The sequence below is a fragment of the Beta vulgaris genome, chromosome 1 (assembly GCF_026745355.1).
Source record: "Beta vulgaris subsp. vulgaris cultivar EL10 chromosome 1, EL10.2, whole genome shotgun sequence".
Lineage (NCBI taxonomy): Eukaryota > Viridiplantae > Streptophyta > Magnoliopsida > Caryophyllales > Amaranthaceae > Beta > Beta vulgaris.
This window is the reverse complement of record NC_079202.1, coordinates 47,156,362-47,172,869: the sequence shown is the minus strand read 5'-3', so window position 1 is coordinate 47,172,869 and position 16,508 is coordinate 47,156,362. Positions and strand designations below refer to the sequence as shown.

The following is a 16,508-nucleotide window of genomic DNA, read 5'->3' as shown; positions in this document are numbered from 1 at the left end:
ATTCTTATCCCCACTACTTAAAAAAATTGCAAAAATGCCACCGGTAGTACACAGAGCTGTGTACTCCAAGATGCATATAATAACTTGCGTCAATTCTTACCCCTTATAAAGTGAGATCTTCAAATCTCATGCACTTACAAGGAATTTTCATCTTGTATTAAGAAAAATTGAACGTTCAAGTATTTTTGGATGCATTATTGTCATTCATTTTATTATTGGAGTGGTAATTAGTTAAAGTTTATACAACGTTGAGAAAAGCTCCTTTGATAATTGGTTGGATTCGCACCGATGTTGCATTACATGACTCTAACTCAAACTTACACTCTTACAGTTGGACTTTCAATCCGTCTTTACATCTAAATTTAATTTACCTCATCCTCCTACTTGGACGTGACTTATTTCCTCGAACATTTGTCTTTACCTCGCATGTAACCTAAAATTCAACCGTTTCTTCATATTATTCAGTACAAGTCACAAGTTAAAAGTTAAAACTATAGCTAAACTTCAATTCAAATTCTACCAAAAAAGTCTCGACTAACTTCATATTGAGCTATAACTAAATTAAATATGAATACTTCGCCCTACAAAATATTGAGCATATATGTGTACCTATACTTATGGTTAACATCTACTCTCCCATTTGGTAAATAAATAATAAAGTTAATTGTGTACTACTCTATCCGTCCCATAGTATAGTGCTTGTTTCTTTTTTACACGGTCTCCAAGACGTAAATTTGACCTTTAATATCTTCAATTCCGTATTGATAAAAATATAAAAAGTTGATATTATGAAACTACACATTGAGACGAATCCAACAAGATCCTACATGAATATGTTTTTTTTCATATACAAATGAGAATATTCGGTCAAAAATTTTAAAGTTTGACCCACCAAAAATAAAGTATGCACTATATTATGGGACGGAGGGAGTAGTAAGGCTATGTTCAATTCACCTTATTTTTGCTTATTTCAGATCTAATCAGATCAGATTAGAAAAAATAAGTTCAGATCAAATCAAATCAAATTAGATCATGCTTATATTTAAAAATCATTATTATTATTAAATATCTTTCATTACATATTAGTAAAAATTATAATAAATGAATATTAATAAAGTACTCACTGAGACGAATCAAACAAGACCCCACATGACTATATCTTTTCTTATATATATTGAGAAAAATCTAAAAGATAAGATCTTGTAAATCAGATCAGATCAGATAAAAAAAATAAGTTCAGATCAGATCAAATAAGTTCAGCCCTCAGAATATTTCAAGTGAACTAAACATAGCCTAAGATTAATAAAAGTTAATTATAATTTCTATGTTAAAATGATTGAAACAAGTAGATGCACTATACTTTTGTGAAGTGTAATATTATGCAAACTTAAAAGAAGCAATCCGTCTTGCATGGACCCGATTCACACTAACTATAGTGTGGACCAGGCCCAGGCACGTGATCGGATAAGAAGTAATCACTTTTAATTACCAAAACTAGATACACTATATCAAAAATAGATACACTATATGATACATAGGTACACTATATCAAAAATAGATACACCATATCATAACTACGTACACTATATCATACAGAGGTACACTATATCATAACTAGGTACACTATATCCTATAGGAACACTATATCATAACTAGGTACACTATATCCTATAGGAAAATATTTACTTAAACGCATTACAGAAACATACACTATATCAAAAATAGATACACTATATCAAAAATAGATATACTATATTATACATAGGTACACTCTATCATTTTAACATACACTATATCATTTTAACATACACTATATCATATCAATATACACTATCCTAAACTCAAGTGATATGGATCGGGTGCATACTAATTAGTGTGCATCGGGTTCATATTAACTTTTTTATAAAAGAAAAGGGAGCGGCGTTCGAGGATTTCTACTTACTTTTCATCTTATACTGAGTGTAAAACTAAATTTTTTAGTGAGATGTCAAATTACAGTTGAACAGCATTCAAAACCTTACCTCTTATTCTCCCACAAAAACCGCATTGCAAATGAATTATTTGATCTTCGTATGAAAAAGACAACTAACATGTTGGATTATGCTCTAAAATTAGTCAAATAGTTTTCCTAATAGTTAGGATTAGTTGCTAATAATCAGTTAGTGGGTTAACAAGTAGTGGACTAGATAATAGTCTAGTTAGTGGGATAGCAAGTAAGTAGTGGGCTACATAGTGGACACGTTATTAGTAGTGCTTTGTATGCCTATTTAAAAGGTTGTTTTATTTAGTTTTTTATGTATGAAAAATATATAAAAATGTACTCTTTCTAATTTCTCTCCAAGTTTCTCTTTTTTCTCCTCTCAAAAACTTCTACATGGTATCAAGAGCATCAGGTTAGATCCAAAAAAAAAAGTAGAGAGAAATGAAGAAAAAAAAAGGGAGAGAACGAGCGTTAACAAAAAAAATAAAAAAAAAAAACAGTTGGAGAAAATTTATGAGCGTTTTATGTGTTTAACCATGGCAAGTAATGGTTATACTTAGATGTGTGGACGAGTTCCCTTTTAGCCCATAAAAATGGATTTGAATCCTATGAAAAAGAGGGCATCAAAAGCATCAAAAAAAAATTGTTGAGGTGAAGATCGAGTAATCTTTACGAGTGTGTGGAAGTCGTAGTCAACACAGAGACGGTTTCCGAACTTAAAGTAGTGGACTTAGTCAATTTGCAAGTCAACGTCAAAATGAGTTTATGGAGAGAAGTGCTCCATTGAGTGAAGGTTGGTGATAATGTGCATCAACAAATTAAAATATGGTGTTGGTGATAATGTGTATCACCAAAAGATGGTGTTGGTGAGAAGTGCATCAACAAATATTTGGTGATGAGAAGTGCATCATATTAGGAAGAGAAGTGCTTCCATGTTAATGGAGAGAAGTGCTCCACGAAGATAAAAAATGAAGGTCCATCATGTGGGAAGAATTACCAAGAATCAAGATTGTGACATAATGTTTAATGTTGGCTCCTACAAAATTTGGAGCAAGGGGGTGTGTTGGATTATGCTCTAAAATTAGACAAATAGTTTTCCTAATAGTTAGGATTAGTTGCTAATAATCAGTTAGTGAGTTAACAAGTAGTGGTCTAGATAATAGTCTAGTTAGTGGGATAGCAAGCAAGATGCGGGCTACATAGTGGACATGTTATTTTTTTTGAGGGGAACATAGTGGACATGTTATTAGTAGTGCTCTATATGCCTATTTAAAAAAATTGTTTTTTTTAATTTTTATGTATAAAATATATATAAAAATGTAGTCTTTCTAATTTCTCTCCAAGATTCTCTTTTTTCTCCTTTCAAAAACTTCTAGATAACAAGGCCAAATGGTGTTATAATAGTTTATAATTGAAGTATTAACGTTGCACTACTGCAATGATACGAATCTTGATACAGCACACTAGCAAATATTATATAAAATATTCACGTGATTAGTCTATATTAAAAGACAAGAAAAGGTTTCACAATAATAAATCATGTTACTTCAAGGTAATTTCATATAACATAAAAAACACTTCAATAAATCATGTGATTCATGTATCACCTTATATTTTCTTTTAGTAAAAGATATTGAGCAACAAAGTTCTATATAACCAGAGCTCCCTAATATTATGGTCACATCTATCTGCTTACAAACTTGATCTTCGACCAAATTTCTAAGCCAAAAAAAAAAAGAAAGAGACATGGGTAGTTGTAATAGCGATGAGAAAGAAGCTAAGATACATGTAGTCTGCATACCTTATCCAGCACAAGGCCATATACGGCCTATGCTAAAATTAGCCAAACTTCTCCACTCTAAAGGCTTCCATATCACTTTTGTCAACACTGAATACAATCACCGTCGTCTCCTCCGTGCAAGGGGGCCTAACTTCCTCGACGCAGTCTCGTCCTTTCGATTCGAGGCGATTCCCGATGGTCTCCCAACATCCGATGCCGATGCTACCCAAGACATCCCCACCCTATGCCACGCCGTTATGAATTACTTCCTTGAACCCTTCAAGCAGCTCCTTGTTAAACTTAATGATCCTTCCTCGGGTTTGCCTCGAGTCACGTTGATCTTATCTGATTGTGTTATGCCTTTCACACTTGATGCTGCGCAACAACTTGGAGGTATTCCGTTGGTGTGGCTATGGACTGCTAGTGCTTGTGGTTTTCTTGGATATTCTCAGTACCGTCCTCTTCTTGACAAGGGGATTGTGCCCTTTAAAGGTACTACCTTAGTCCTTAACATATTCTCCTAGCAACTTTTTTGTTATGCTTTTTCTTTTTGGGGTACTCTACTAGTGAATTAAGCGATTAAACACAACAACAAAGAGAATGAAACAAAAAAAATGCAAACTAGCAATTTCATCGATGCAAAACGAAGGGTATTAGCTCTTTTAAGCAAGAAATATGCAACTATCAATTTAACTACGATTCCGCTCTTTTGTGTTGAGAAAAACTGAACTTCACATAATTAAACAAAATTAAACTGAACGGAATTAAACTGAACTAAATTGAAATTAATTGAATTGAGTTGAACTGAAATTAACTGAACTGAACTCAAATAAACAGAAAATAAGTCCAAAAGAATAGAGCTAGACCTATGAAGTTGATCAAGAAAAAAAATTGTGAACTTTGATAGGGAAATAATGTAGATTTTCCTCCTTGTTTCATTTTGACTTTACTCTAACCATATAATGATATATACAACTGTTATTATGTGAGAAATTTTGGACGTTACTAATGATTTTTACTACTCATTAGTCAAGGTTGTGTATTGATAAATTTAAAAGCTAGAATAGAATAACAGGATAGCAAAACTAAAACCAACAAAATCAATTAAATAACAATTTTCTATTTACTTGAAATTTTAAGGAAATGAATTGATTCGTGCGGATTAAAATTGTTCTCATGACTAAACCTTTTAATTTTGATGGAGCAAACAACTATCTAGTCCACCCGAAAAATATTTATAATAAGAAAAATTAAACGGAATGCAGAGTCTGCAACGGCACCTCTTTGCAGCCTGCAGGCGTGCTGGTTTACTGGCCACTGCTCTACGCTTCGGGTATTCTTGTCACAATCTCGAAAAAGTCTTAATTACAACTCTAACATATGATACTAAAAATAAGCATTTTTTACTCGAGGATCATTTTCTAGTATAGAGTCAAGCCTTTGTAGTATCAATAAGACCTTGTTTGGTTATATATATTAAGTCATACTTTTTAGGAAGTTATTTTTTTCATGTATTTGAAATTCCTAGCAAGTGTAAAATTGTGTTTGGTTGATAATGGGAAGTTGAATTTCCTATGGGAAGCTCTACTTACCTAGGGGGACCTAGCCCACCTAGGTAAGTAACTTCCTCCATTTTGGAGGAAGTAGAACTTCCTAGGAAGTGCAAATTCCCATAATTTTGCCAACCAAACAACTCCATATACTTCTACTTCCTAGGAATTTGCACTTCCCATGATTTGTTTTGTCAACCAAACAAGGTCTAATTCTTTAATACTTATTTCAAAGTTATGAGGAACAGCATGTTGTCTATTAAAAAATTGTTGTCTAATACTCCTACACCCTAGAATTTGGAATCGGATCAGAGTTGAGATTGAGAAGGCTGTACTTTTCTGACAAAGTTAACAATAATATCTGGTGCAAGTGGCAGATTTATTTAAGGATTTTTTGGTAAAAACACCCTTATGTTTGGTGATTTTTAGAACAATCCCCCTTATGTTTTTTCTTTTGAAATGCACCCCAAACGTTTTATAAAAATTTTGGTTGCACCCCCAAAACCTAACGTCCGTCAAATTCAGACGTTTGTGGGGCCCATCTAAGCTATTATAACAACCACTTTATCCCCAAATCAGGACATTCCCTCTCTCACAATGGTAATTTTCCAACACCCCCAAATTGAAGCTGATAATCCAAATTTTCGAACGGAAAATTGCAATTCCACTCTCAATTGACAATTCTTGACTTCCTTCAAATCAAGTAAGTGTTACATTCATTTCTAGGCATTAAATTTTGGGTAATTTTGCGATTCTAGGGTTTATTTGCTACAATTAATTTGGGTTAATTGTTCAATTAGGGTTATAGCAACCAAATGCAACTGTCGAATTCCTGCTAAGATTTTGAGGTCATGGATGCATGACAATCCTGGGAGGAGTTTCTATGCCTGCGAATTCTCAGATGTTCATACTGGAAGAGAAGGGTGTGGATTCTTTGGATGAATTGACAAGAACCATGAGGAGTGGCAGAAGGTGGTCATTAATGAATTGGTGCTGGAGAAGAGGTTGTTGACACATGAAGTAACGTTTTAAAAGAGTGAAATAGCAAGGATTCAAGACACTAAGCCAAAGGTTGAAAATTTCTGACTGAAGCAAGTGAGAGAGATGAATTCAAAGAAGAGGGAATTGAATGAGAGAGATGAAGAGGTTAGTTGAAGGGTTCTATTACCCAAGGATACAAATGTCATTTCACGCAACATTTAGGAGGAAAAATGGAAAAAAGGGCCCCACAAACGTCTGAATTTGACGGAAGTTAGGTTTTGGGGGTGCAACCAAAATTTTTATAAAACGTTTGGGGGTGCATTTCAAAAGAAAAAACATAAGGGGGATTGTTCTAAAAATCACCAAACATAAGGGTGTTTTTACCAAAAAATCCTTTATTTAATTACAAACTTTGACATCAAAGCTAAAGAGAGGACTATTATGTGGAAACGGAAGTATTGATTACGGATGATCAATAAACAATTACACCCTTTGACGTCAAAGATAATGGTCGAATATTATGTGGGGGATTCAAGTACTGATTAGGTAGACGAAGATCATTTTAACTAAAACCTTTTGGAACTTTGTGACGATAATTCCGGATCTGAAAAACTATTTTAGTTAATATTTTGAAGGAAAAAACAAGCTAGCATTTAAACAAGGAGAAAGAGCATGAGATAGGGCGCCACCTCCATGAGTACTATTTTAGTTAACTTTATTTTAGGAAGTTTTTTTATATTTTTGATGATATTCATCTTATTTTAAACAAGAAAAATTAATAATAGAACAATTGATTAATAGTGTTCTTAATGCGTAATTTGCTAAATTCTTGAAGTTCATGTTGTTATTTATTCGCTTTTTATGCTATTAGAATTGTTGGTGTTGACTATACATTTGATATAAGATTATGGTTATTATGTGGTTATATTGGCAAAAGATATGTATATAGAAGTGAGTTCATATTAGACCTGTTCAATGGGTCGGGTCCCCTAAAAAAGACCCTTGACCCGACCCTTATTACAGGGTTATGACCCGACCCAATTAAAATAGGGTCGGGTCGTATAGGGTCTGACCCTAATAAGATATTGGTGGGTCGGGTCGGGTCATAAAAGGGTCACTTGAAGTTTAGTTAGGGTCTAACCTAGACATACTCATTTTATCTAAAAACACTAATTTCTCTTTCTGCTATCTTATCTCTACTCTCTTCTCTCTCCTCTCTAAGATAAAGGGCTCAAAAGGAGTAACACCCCTGTTTTGTTCTCCTTAGTTTTGATGACCCAACAAGAATCAGGGTCAGAAACTAGAAAGACGGATTGTTTAGCGGTCGAGATTATGGGTTTCTTCAGAGTTGAAGAGTTTGATTGGAGGAGAGAGAAAATGAATAGCAGGTTGTTTAGGAGGAACAGAGGAACGCCAAGAAGAACAAACAGAGCGTTAATGGCAGGTTTCTGAAGAAGTGTTAGTGAGGTTGAAGATGAGTTCTACGAGTTCTGAAGGAAGTTCAGACCAATCTGCCGCCATTGATGGAAATATTGAAGGTTCGTTGAGGATAAAAGAATGAAGTTGGAGAGGAGAGAGAAGGTATAGTATGATTGTAGGAAGGAAGTTAAAAGATGGGATATTTGGGTGAGTATTTAAGCATATAACTTTTGATGTGTTCTCATCAAATAAAAAGAAAAAAGTTTGATGTAAATGAGTAAGCATTTGAAGAGAAATTTCAGTTGGATTGATATTTGATAAGTTTGACTTTCTTAAGCTAGTTGATAAACTCTTTCATATGTCATATTTCGCAAGGACAAGAGAAATCAAAGCTAGTTGTTTTTTCTAACTCTGCTCATTTGATTTTATTTTTTAAAAAATAGGGTCAGGGTCGGGTCGGGTCAGTCTAGCCCCTGACCCGATCCGACCCGTCAGTAATGACTTTAAACCCGATCCGATCCACATACAACATGACCCGACCCGACCCAACCCGAACCCGCCCGTTGAACAGGTCTAGTTCATATGAGAATGCATACTTATATGAGAAATGAGAATGAATTTTTATATGATGCTGTCAGCATCAAATTTCATTCTAACAATACCAATATGACCATAGTCCAAGAATACACACAGATGTGTATCTCAACGACATGATAAATACGAAAAATCATATGAAAATAAAGGGAGTCGTTCCTTTGCATTATAAAGTGAATTTATCTGTGTTCTTTTATTAATGTGCTACACTCACATGTATTGTGAGTTTTACGTTTGTTGAAGTTATTAGTTACTTGCCACCTCAGCTAGTTAGTTAGGTTGTTATAAGTCTTATAACTAACTTGTATAATAGCTCAGCTAATCTAATCAGTTGTATATAAGCTGATTTAGTTTTGTACTAAAGTAGTTGATTTCATCCTTCTACAATTAGAGCAATAATAATTCTCTCTTCCTCTCTTTCTCTCTCTACTTTCTTTCTAAACATTTCTCTATTCTTAGTTTGATTTTCGCAAATCATGAACATTGATGCATGAATTTCTTCATGGAATCAGAGCAAGGGAAGCTCGTCACTGCAGATTGTTGCAAATTCTAATTCATCTCATTCTTTGATTACAAAAAAAAAAAAATTAGTAAGTTTCATCAATTTTTTGCGTGAAATTTAAAGTTTTGATCTAAAATTTCAGATTCTTTGAATTCTTGATTCGATTCTTCTTGAATGATTGTTGATTTATTGATTAGATTCATATGATTTTGCCTAAACGATTGAATTTGTTGTTCTTGTACGCAATTGTTCTTGTCCGAATTTGAACTTTTGCTACAAATTCTACTTAAATTCATCCACTTTTTGTTTCTTCATCCTCTATCAAAATGTCAGAACAATCGTCTTCTTCCAATATTCCTCTTACACAAAATCCTTCAAGTGTCTACTTCACTCATCCTTATGAAAATCCAGCAAATTCACTCGCTTCTGTGAAATTCAATGCTCAAAATTTTTTCTGAATGGAAAAGAGGCATTATTATTGCTTTATCTCGCAAAAATAAGTTGTCATTCATTGATGGATCACTTCCTAAACCTTCTTCCACAACTGATCCTGCCTATGCTTCTTGGGAGAGGTGTAATGCTATGGTTACATCATACATTTTACATTCTCTTGACACTACAATTGCTAGAAGTGTCATCTACTTTACTAGTGCTAGAGAAATATGGAAGGATTTAGAAGAAAGATATTCTTTAACCTCTGGAGCACAATTACTCTCCATACAACAGATATTACATGAGTTATCTCAAGGCAACACTATTGTTGTTGAGTTTTTCACTGAAATTAAAAGCCTTATGGGATCAACTCAGTGGTATCAATCCAGTTCCTATGTGTACATGTACTGGTTGCACATGTAACATTACTCAAAAAATTATTCAACAACAGCAAGAAGAAAGGTTAAATCCAGTTATTAATGAAGCTAGACAGCATATATGCAAATGTGAGGACAAACATTTTGATGATGCAGCCTTTGCCAAATGTTTCTATGGCATACAGGTTGTTAATCCAAGAAGAGAAACAAAGGAGTATTGTTTCTTCTGGAGAAAATCATGCTATGGCATTTGTGTATGAGGATAGGAAGTTTGATTCCAAAGTTGATGTCTATAAACCTCCTGGTTCTTGGAATAGGAATCAAAGCTTTAATAGAGGAGGATATAATGGTGTATGAAGAAATTTCTACTGCGAGCATTGTAAAATGAATGATCACACTATAGACAGATTTTACAAGATTCATGGCTATCCTTTTGCTTTTGAAGGAGGAAAAGGAAAAAGATAAATGATGATGAGATGAATTAGTATTGCACAACAAGTGAGCCTCCACACTTACTGCTGAACGATACCATAAGCGTGTGCAACTTGTTCAAGATTCTTCTAACAATAACAACAATAGCAACATCACATCCAATTCTACACCACAAAATGCACAGAATCTTGTGCATTATACTCCTACCTCAGCATATGTAGCAGGAACTTGCTTATTGTCTTCTTTTAATTTAAAATGGATAATAGACTGTAGCAGATGGGAAACAAGCTATAGTTCAGCACATTGGAACTGTGAAATTTCAAAATGGTGTGTAGAGCTTAAAAATGTGCTTCATGTACCTGGTTTTACTTTCAATCTGATTAGTACACATAGATTATGCCAAGATCTTGATTGTGCTATTGTGTTCACACATGATGAATGCTTAATTCAGGGTCCCTCTCAGAGCAATTCCCTGGTTCTTGGTAAGCTAGATTTAGGTATGTAGGCTTCCACTGATGACTATGTGGTTCTATAGAAGCCTATTTCATCTGATACAACTTGCATTGCTGATAATGAGGTCATGAAGCTATGACATCTTAGATTGGGTCATGTGCCTTTTAATAAAATTCATCATGTTGTTGATAACATGCCTTGTACTGACTCATATGAGTATTTCTGCCAGATTTGTCCTCAAGCTAAACGGCTTAAGAAATCTTTTCCTCAAAGCACTATTAAAACACCTAATTGTTTTGAAATGCTTCATATTGATACTTGGAGTCCCTATAAAGTTTGTACTCATGACAGATATAATCGGTTTCTAACAATTATAGATGATTTTTCAAGGCACGCATGGATATTTCTCACGAAACATAAATCAGATGTTGTCAGATCCTTCGACATTTTATCGTCTTTCTTCAAACTGAATTTCATGCTTGTATTAAATGCATTAGATCAGATAATGCAAGGAATTCTGTGAAGGAGCCATATTGTCTATCTATCACAAGCATGGTATACATCGTTAGAAGTCATGTTCCGATACTCTACAATAAAATGGTGTTGTGGAGAGGAAACATAGACATTTCTTGGAAACATCAAGATCATTATTGTTTCAATCTCATGTGCCTGCCAATCTTTGGGGAGAATAATGTTTGCTTACAGCAGCCCATTTGATCAATAGATGCTACTAAGTCCAATTCAATTTAGCACTCTATATGAAGCTGTGCATGGTCATAAGCTTGATTTGAGCTACCTAAGGGTATTTGGATGTTTATGTTTTCCTTCAACATTGAACGTTCATAGAAGCAAGCTAAGTTTGATCCTATGGCTGTAACCTGTGTGTTCATAGGCTATCCTCCAGAGCAAAAGCCCTACAAAGTCATGGGTCTCACAACAAAGAGAATATTTATCACAAGAGATGTTCAATTCCATGAAAATCATCTCCCATTTCAATACTCTACCCCTCAAGCTTCTCCAATTTTTTTTTTACCTTCAAACACTTCTCATAATCCTAACTTCACCTATGATATACCAGAATCTTTCATCTTTGACACTCCCTCCACTCCACAAAATGATTCCACTTCACAAAATGATTCCACTACACAACCTGAACTTTCTTCTCCTCCCATTTCTTCACCACATTCTCCATCATCCACTCCCACCAATACTTCTGTAGTACAACCCACTAGACACTTTTACAAACCACGCACATAACCCAGGCCACCTGCTTGGTTACATGATTATGTTGCTTCTGCCAATATCTCTTCTCACTGGTGCAACTTGGTTCAATTTCAATACCTCCGTAATTCCCTTCAAACTCTCATTTCTCACACTTCCACTATAACTAAACCTGCTAGCTATCTAGAGGCCTCTCAGGATGCAGACTGGATTGAAGATAGCAATGGGCAAGGAAATTGTTGCTTTAGAATCTAACGATACATGGGAGCTTACTTTACTTCTACCTAGTAAAAAAGCATAGGTCGTAAATGGGTGTTTAAGGTGAAGCTTAAAGCTGATGGAAGCTTAGAAAGGTTAAAAGCAAGATTAGTTGCTAAAGGATACACACAACAATTTGGCATAGACTTTGAAGAGACATTCTCTCCAGTAATTAAATGTCTATAGTCAGGTGTATCTTAGCTTTTGCTACAAGCAAAGGTTGGAATTTGTTTCAATTATTCGACATAAACAATGTCGTTTTACATGGGGATTTAACAGAAGAAATTTATATGAAGATGCCAGAGGGAATTACAAACCCTCTGAAGCTTGTTTGTAAATTGAAAAAGTCATTTTACGGTTTAAACCAAGCTTCCAGATAATGGTTTGCCAAGCTCACTTATGAGTTGTTGCAACAAGGGTTTATACAATCAAAAAATGAATACTCTTTATTTTTCAAAAAGAGTACTACATCCACCTTAATTGTTGCTGTTTATGTTGATGACATCATTCTCACAGGAGATGATGTTCATGCTATTGAAGCTCTTAAATCATACCTTTATCAAGTCTTTAGTATTAAAGATTTGGGTCACCCACATTATTTCCTAGGCATGTAGATCCGTCATGCTCAACAAGGAATTATAATGACATAGAAGAAATTTACCAAAGAGCTACTAGCAAGCAGTTATTTAGATTTATCTAAACAAGCTACGACTCCTCTACCTGCGCACCTTAAGCTCATATCCACATCAGGGGCTTTCAATTCAGATCCGCCTCTATACAGAAGTCGCGTAGGGAAGTTGAACTTTCTCACTCACACTAGACCAGACCTGTCATATGCAGTTCAAACCTTGAGCCAATATATTCATCAACCAACGCTGCAACAGTATGACGCCTTGACACATTTTCTCAGGTATTTGGCTAGAATAATTGGTCAAGGAATTTTACTGATTGCTACCCCTCAGTTGACACTTAAAGCATACTTAGACTCAGATTGGGCTTCTCTCCCTGACACAAGAACGTCAGTCAAAGGTTATGTAATGTTACTTAATTGGGAATTTTCCCATCTCATGGAAGTCTAAGAAGCAGGCAATTGTTTCTAAATCAAGCTCTGAAGTTGAATATAGAGCTATGGCAGCTGCTGCAGTAGAAATTACTTGGTTAGTCAAGCTTTTGCAAGAGATTGGTGTTGATGACTTGTAACCAGTCAAGCTTTTATGTGATCACCAATCTGCTATACACATTGGTAAAAATTCAATCCTACATGAAAAAAGGGAACATATAGAGCTGGATTGCCATTTTACTCGAGACAAAAGTCATGGAAGGATTATTGGAGTTGTCCTACATTCCTACACAACATCAAATAGCTTATTTGTTTACAAAGGCTTTGTCTAAACCTCAACACATCAAGCTGAGTTCCAAACTAGGCATGATTGAGCATCCTCCCTAGTTAGAGGGGGACTATTGAAGTTATTAGTTACTTCCATCTCAGCTAGCTAGTTAGTTAGGTTGTTATAACTAACTTGTATGATAGCTCACCTAATCTAATCAGTTGTATTATATAAGCTGATTTAATTTTGTACTAAAGTAGTTGATTTCATTCTTCTACAATCAGACCAATAATAATTCTCTCTTCTCTTAGTTTTATTTTCGCAAATCATGAACATTGATTCATGAAATTCTTCAACGTTAATACATCATAACTTCAACAGAAGTTTCAATATGTTTGCAAAATTTTCTTAGACTACTCCCTCCTTACCAAAATATAGTTCTCGTGTTTTTTTTCACGGTAATTTATGCAAGTATGAATCTAAGAGGGATAATAAAGATTTTTGTTTATCTAAATAAATGTTGTATGGAAAAATATGATTTTAGGAGAGAGGATGAAGAATAATTGGTGAAAGAACATTAATTGTAACATTTTGGTTGAATAAACAAATGAAAAAACAAAATTCAAGAAGACGAGGCATGGTTTTTCTATACAAATTACAGAAAAATGTGAAACTAAATATGGAAATGGAAACTATATTTTGAGATACCCAAAATAAAAATGAGAACTATATTTTGGGACAGAGGGAGTACTAGATCATCTATATATTTCTACTTGTCACACACTCACATGTATACGGTTCCTCTTTTTTGTCGCACTCCTCAGTCCTCATCACAAGCTTCTTATATATCGTGTCTCTCTAGTTTCCAGTGTTGCATTTATTATTTTGGAACGGCAGAAATGTTGTTTCCGAGACTAATTATGCATATCTTTTTGAAGCAGATTCCAAATTCGCAACAGATGGCTCCTTAGGTATGGTGGTTGATTGGGTGCCTAGTATGAGAGGTATACAATTGAAATATATCCCAAGCTTTATCAGAACCACAGATAAAGATGATATTATGTTGAATTTCCTGATAGTTGCAACCGAGAGAGCTGCCCAATCTTCGGCGCCAATTATTTTCAACTCTTTCAATACATTTGAGCATGATGTTCTTGAAGACCTTTCAGAGATAATAGTTGGTCCAACTTACACTATTGGACCGATGCAATTGCAACTAAAGAATGTATCGGATGATGCCGGAGTCAAGTCCTTAGGATCAAATCTTTGGAAGGAGGATTCAGAATGCTTCAATTGGCTTGATTCCAAGAAGCCAAAATCTGTGGTGTATGTGAGTTTCGGGAGTATCACAACTATGACAAATGAAAATCTAATTGAATTTGCATGGGGGCTTGCTAATAGTAAGCATCCTTTCTTGTGGATACTTCGGCCAGATATTGTTAGCGGAGATTCTGCAGTCATACCACCTGAATTCTTAGCTGAAACGAAAGATCGAGGCCTAATAACGAGTTGGTGTGATCAAGAAACAGTGTTGGACCACACATCAATTGGTGCATTCTTAACGCATTGTGGGTGGAACTCGATACTAGATACTATATGCAGTGGGGTGCCCGTGATATGTTGGCCTTTCTTTGCAGAACAACAAACTAATTGTTGGTTTATTTCTGAAAAGTGGGGAATAGGGATGGAAATTGATAACAATGTTAGGAGGAGTGAGGTTGAGAAGCAAGTGAGAGAGCTTATGGAGGAAAAAAAGGGGGAAGAAATGACAAGGAAAGCAATGGAGTGGAAGATATTAGCGGAAGAAGCAGCAGCAACTCCGAGTGGTTCATCTTGCTCAAATTTTGATAATTTGGTCAACCAAGTAATTCTTCCTCTTAAAGCTTACAAGAAGTCATCACAAAATTAACCAAGCAATGCACCAATTTCATGTTGATCTTTGTTAATCGTATTGATTATTAGTTATGCTTTTGAGTTGATTGCCATGGTATTATTATTTCCGCAGATGTTGTATACTTGTATACAATAAGGTTTATGTTGTATATAACACGGTTTAGGCAATTTAAATCACATAAAGTCAGATTTATATAATGAGGTGTGGGGGCTTTATGTGATCTGAAATTACTAAAGCATGTTGCATACAACAAACCCATTATATATAGTTTGTGTGTGTTTTCCCGTTGATTATCGAGTTGTTGTCTGGAGGCATACTTGTGAATGTTATCAAGAGGTGTTTGGATTGTAATGATTGATCTTATAAAGTGAAGCTATTGTATGATGCAATCAGGGGCGGTTCTTGGACCATGCAGTATAGGCGACGGAATAGGACCCCAAAATACAAGGGCCCCAAAATATATATTTATATCAAATGTTTGATAGAAAAATAAAAGTAAATCATTTGGATTAGTGGTAAAGTTGTAAGGGAAGGGGAAGTGGAACGTGGGTTCAAATCTTGACAATAACCAAAATTTATTGTTTTAATTTTTTTGAATGTTTCCGACATAACTATCACGCGGGCCACAGTGTATTTATTAGGTAAATTTTACCTATTTTTTTCTTTAGTTGATTTAAGTCGGTCAATTTTCATATTCCCCAAACTCCATTAATGGTAATCTCTCCTCACAACTCTCTCTCCTCTTAACTATCTCTTTCTACTCATCTTTCCATCTAAGGAAAAGTATTTTCTATACTAATAATTAATTATCAAAATGATCACTTCTCTCAACTCTCTCTTTTTATTCAATCACTCCTTTTTTTTTTTTATATGTAAATATCTGTTTGTTTACAATTTCTTGATATGCTAAAAAATATCCTTCTGAACATGGAAAAAACTTTTTAAGTAGATGTATTTATAGTTTTAATAAGGTGTAATTAGACATTTTTCAATATCAAAGTAACTTTTTTAAATTGAGAATCATATATCTTTTATAAATTACAAAGGGCCCAATTATAAAGAGTGTATAGGGCTCCCGTTATGTTTGTCCCGCCCCTGGATGCAATATTTGATTAAACATATGGCTTATATTTTTTTATATACTTAGAGCTATATATAAACTATAGCCCATACTATTTTAGTTACTCATTTGAAGCCCTTACAAGTGACAAAATGAGTTAAAATTCAATATAGATACACCATGTCGTAGTTACTGAGAATAAAAACAGTAAATCGACTGGTGTTAGTAGTCGCCAATCGCCACAAG

General features: G+C 34.5%; 1 protein-coding gene and 1 long non-coding RNA gene across 2 annotated transcripts; both read left to right on the top strand.

Annotated features, from left to right (window-relative positions):
• Positions 1-3,595: 3,595 nt before the first annotated feature.
• Positions 3,596-15,553, top strand: LOC104892116 (7-deoxyloganetin glucosyltransferase). Its single transcript, XM_010677951.4, has 2 exons — positions 3,596-4,253; positions 14,250-15,553. The coding sequence occupies exons 1-2, from the start codon at positions 3,728-3,730 to the stop codon at positions 15,215-15,217; spliced, it is 1,494 nt and encodes a 497-aa protein (XP_010676253.2). The 5' UTR covers positions 3,596-3,727; the 3' UTR covers positions 15,218-15,553.
• On the top strand, positions 4,260-8,120 carry LOC125496597 (uncharacterized). Its single transcript, XR_007273093.2, has 2 exons — positions 4,260-6,014; positions 6,112-8,120. It is a non-coding gene; the product is annotated as an uncharacterized LOC125496597 (long non-coding RNA).
• Positions 15,554-16,508: the final 955 nt, after the last annotated feature.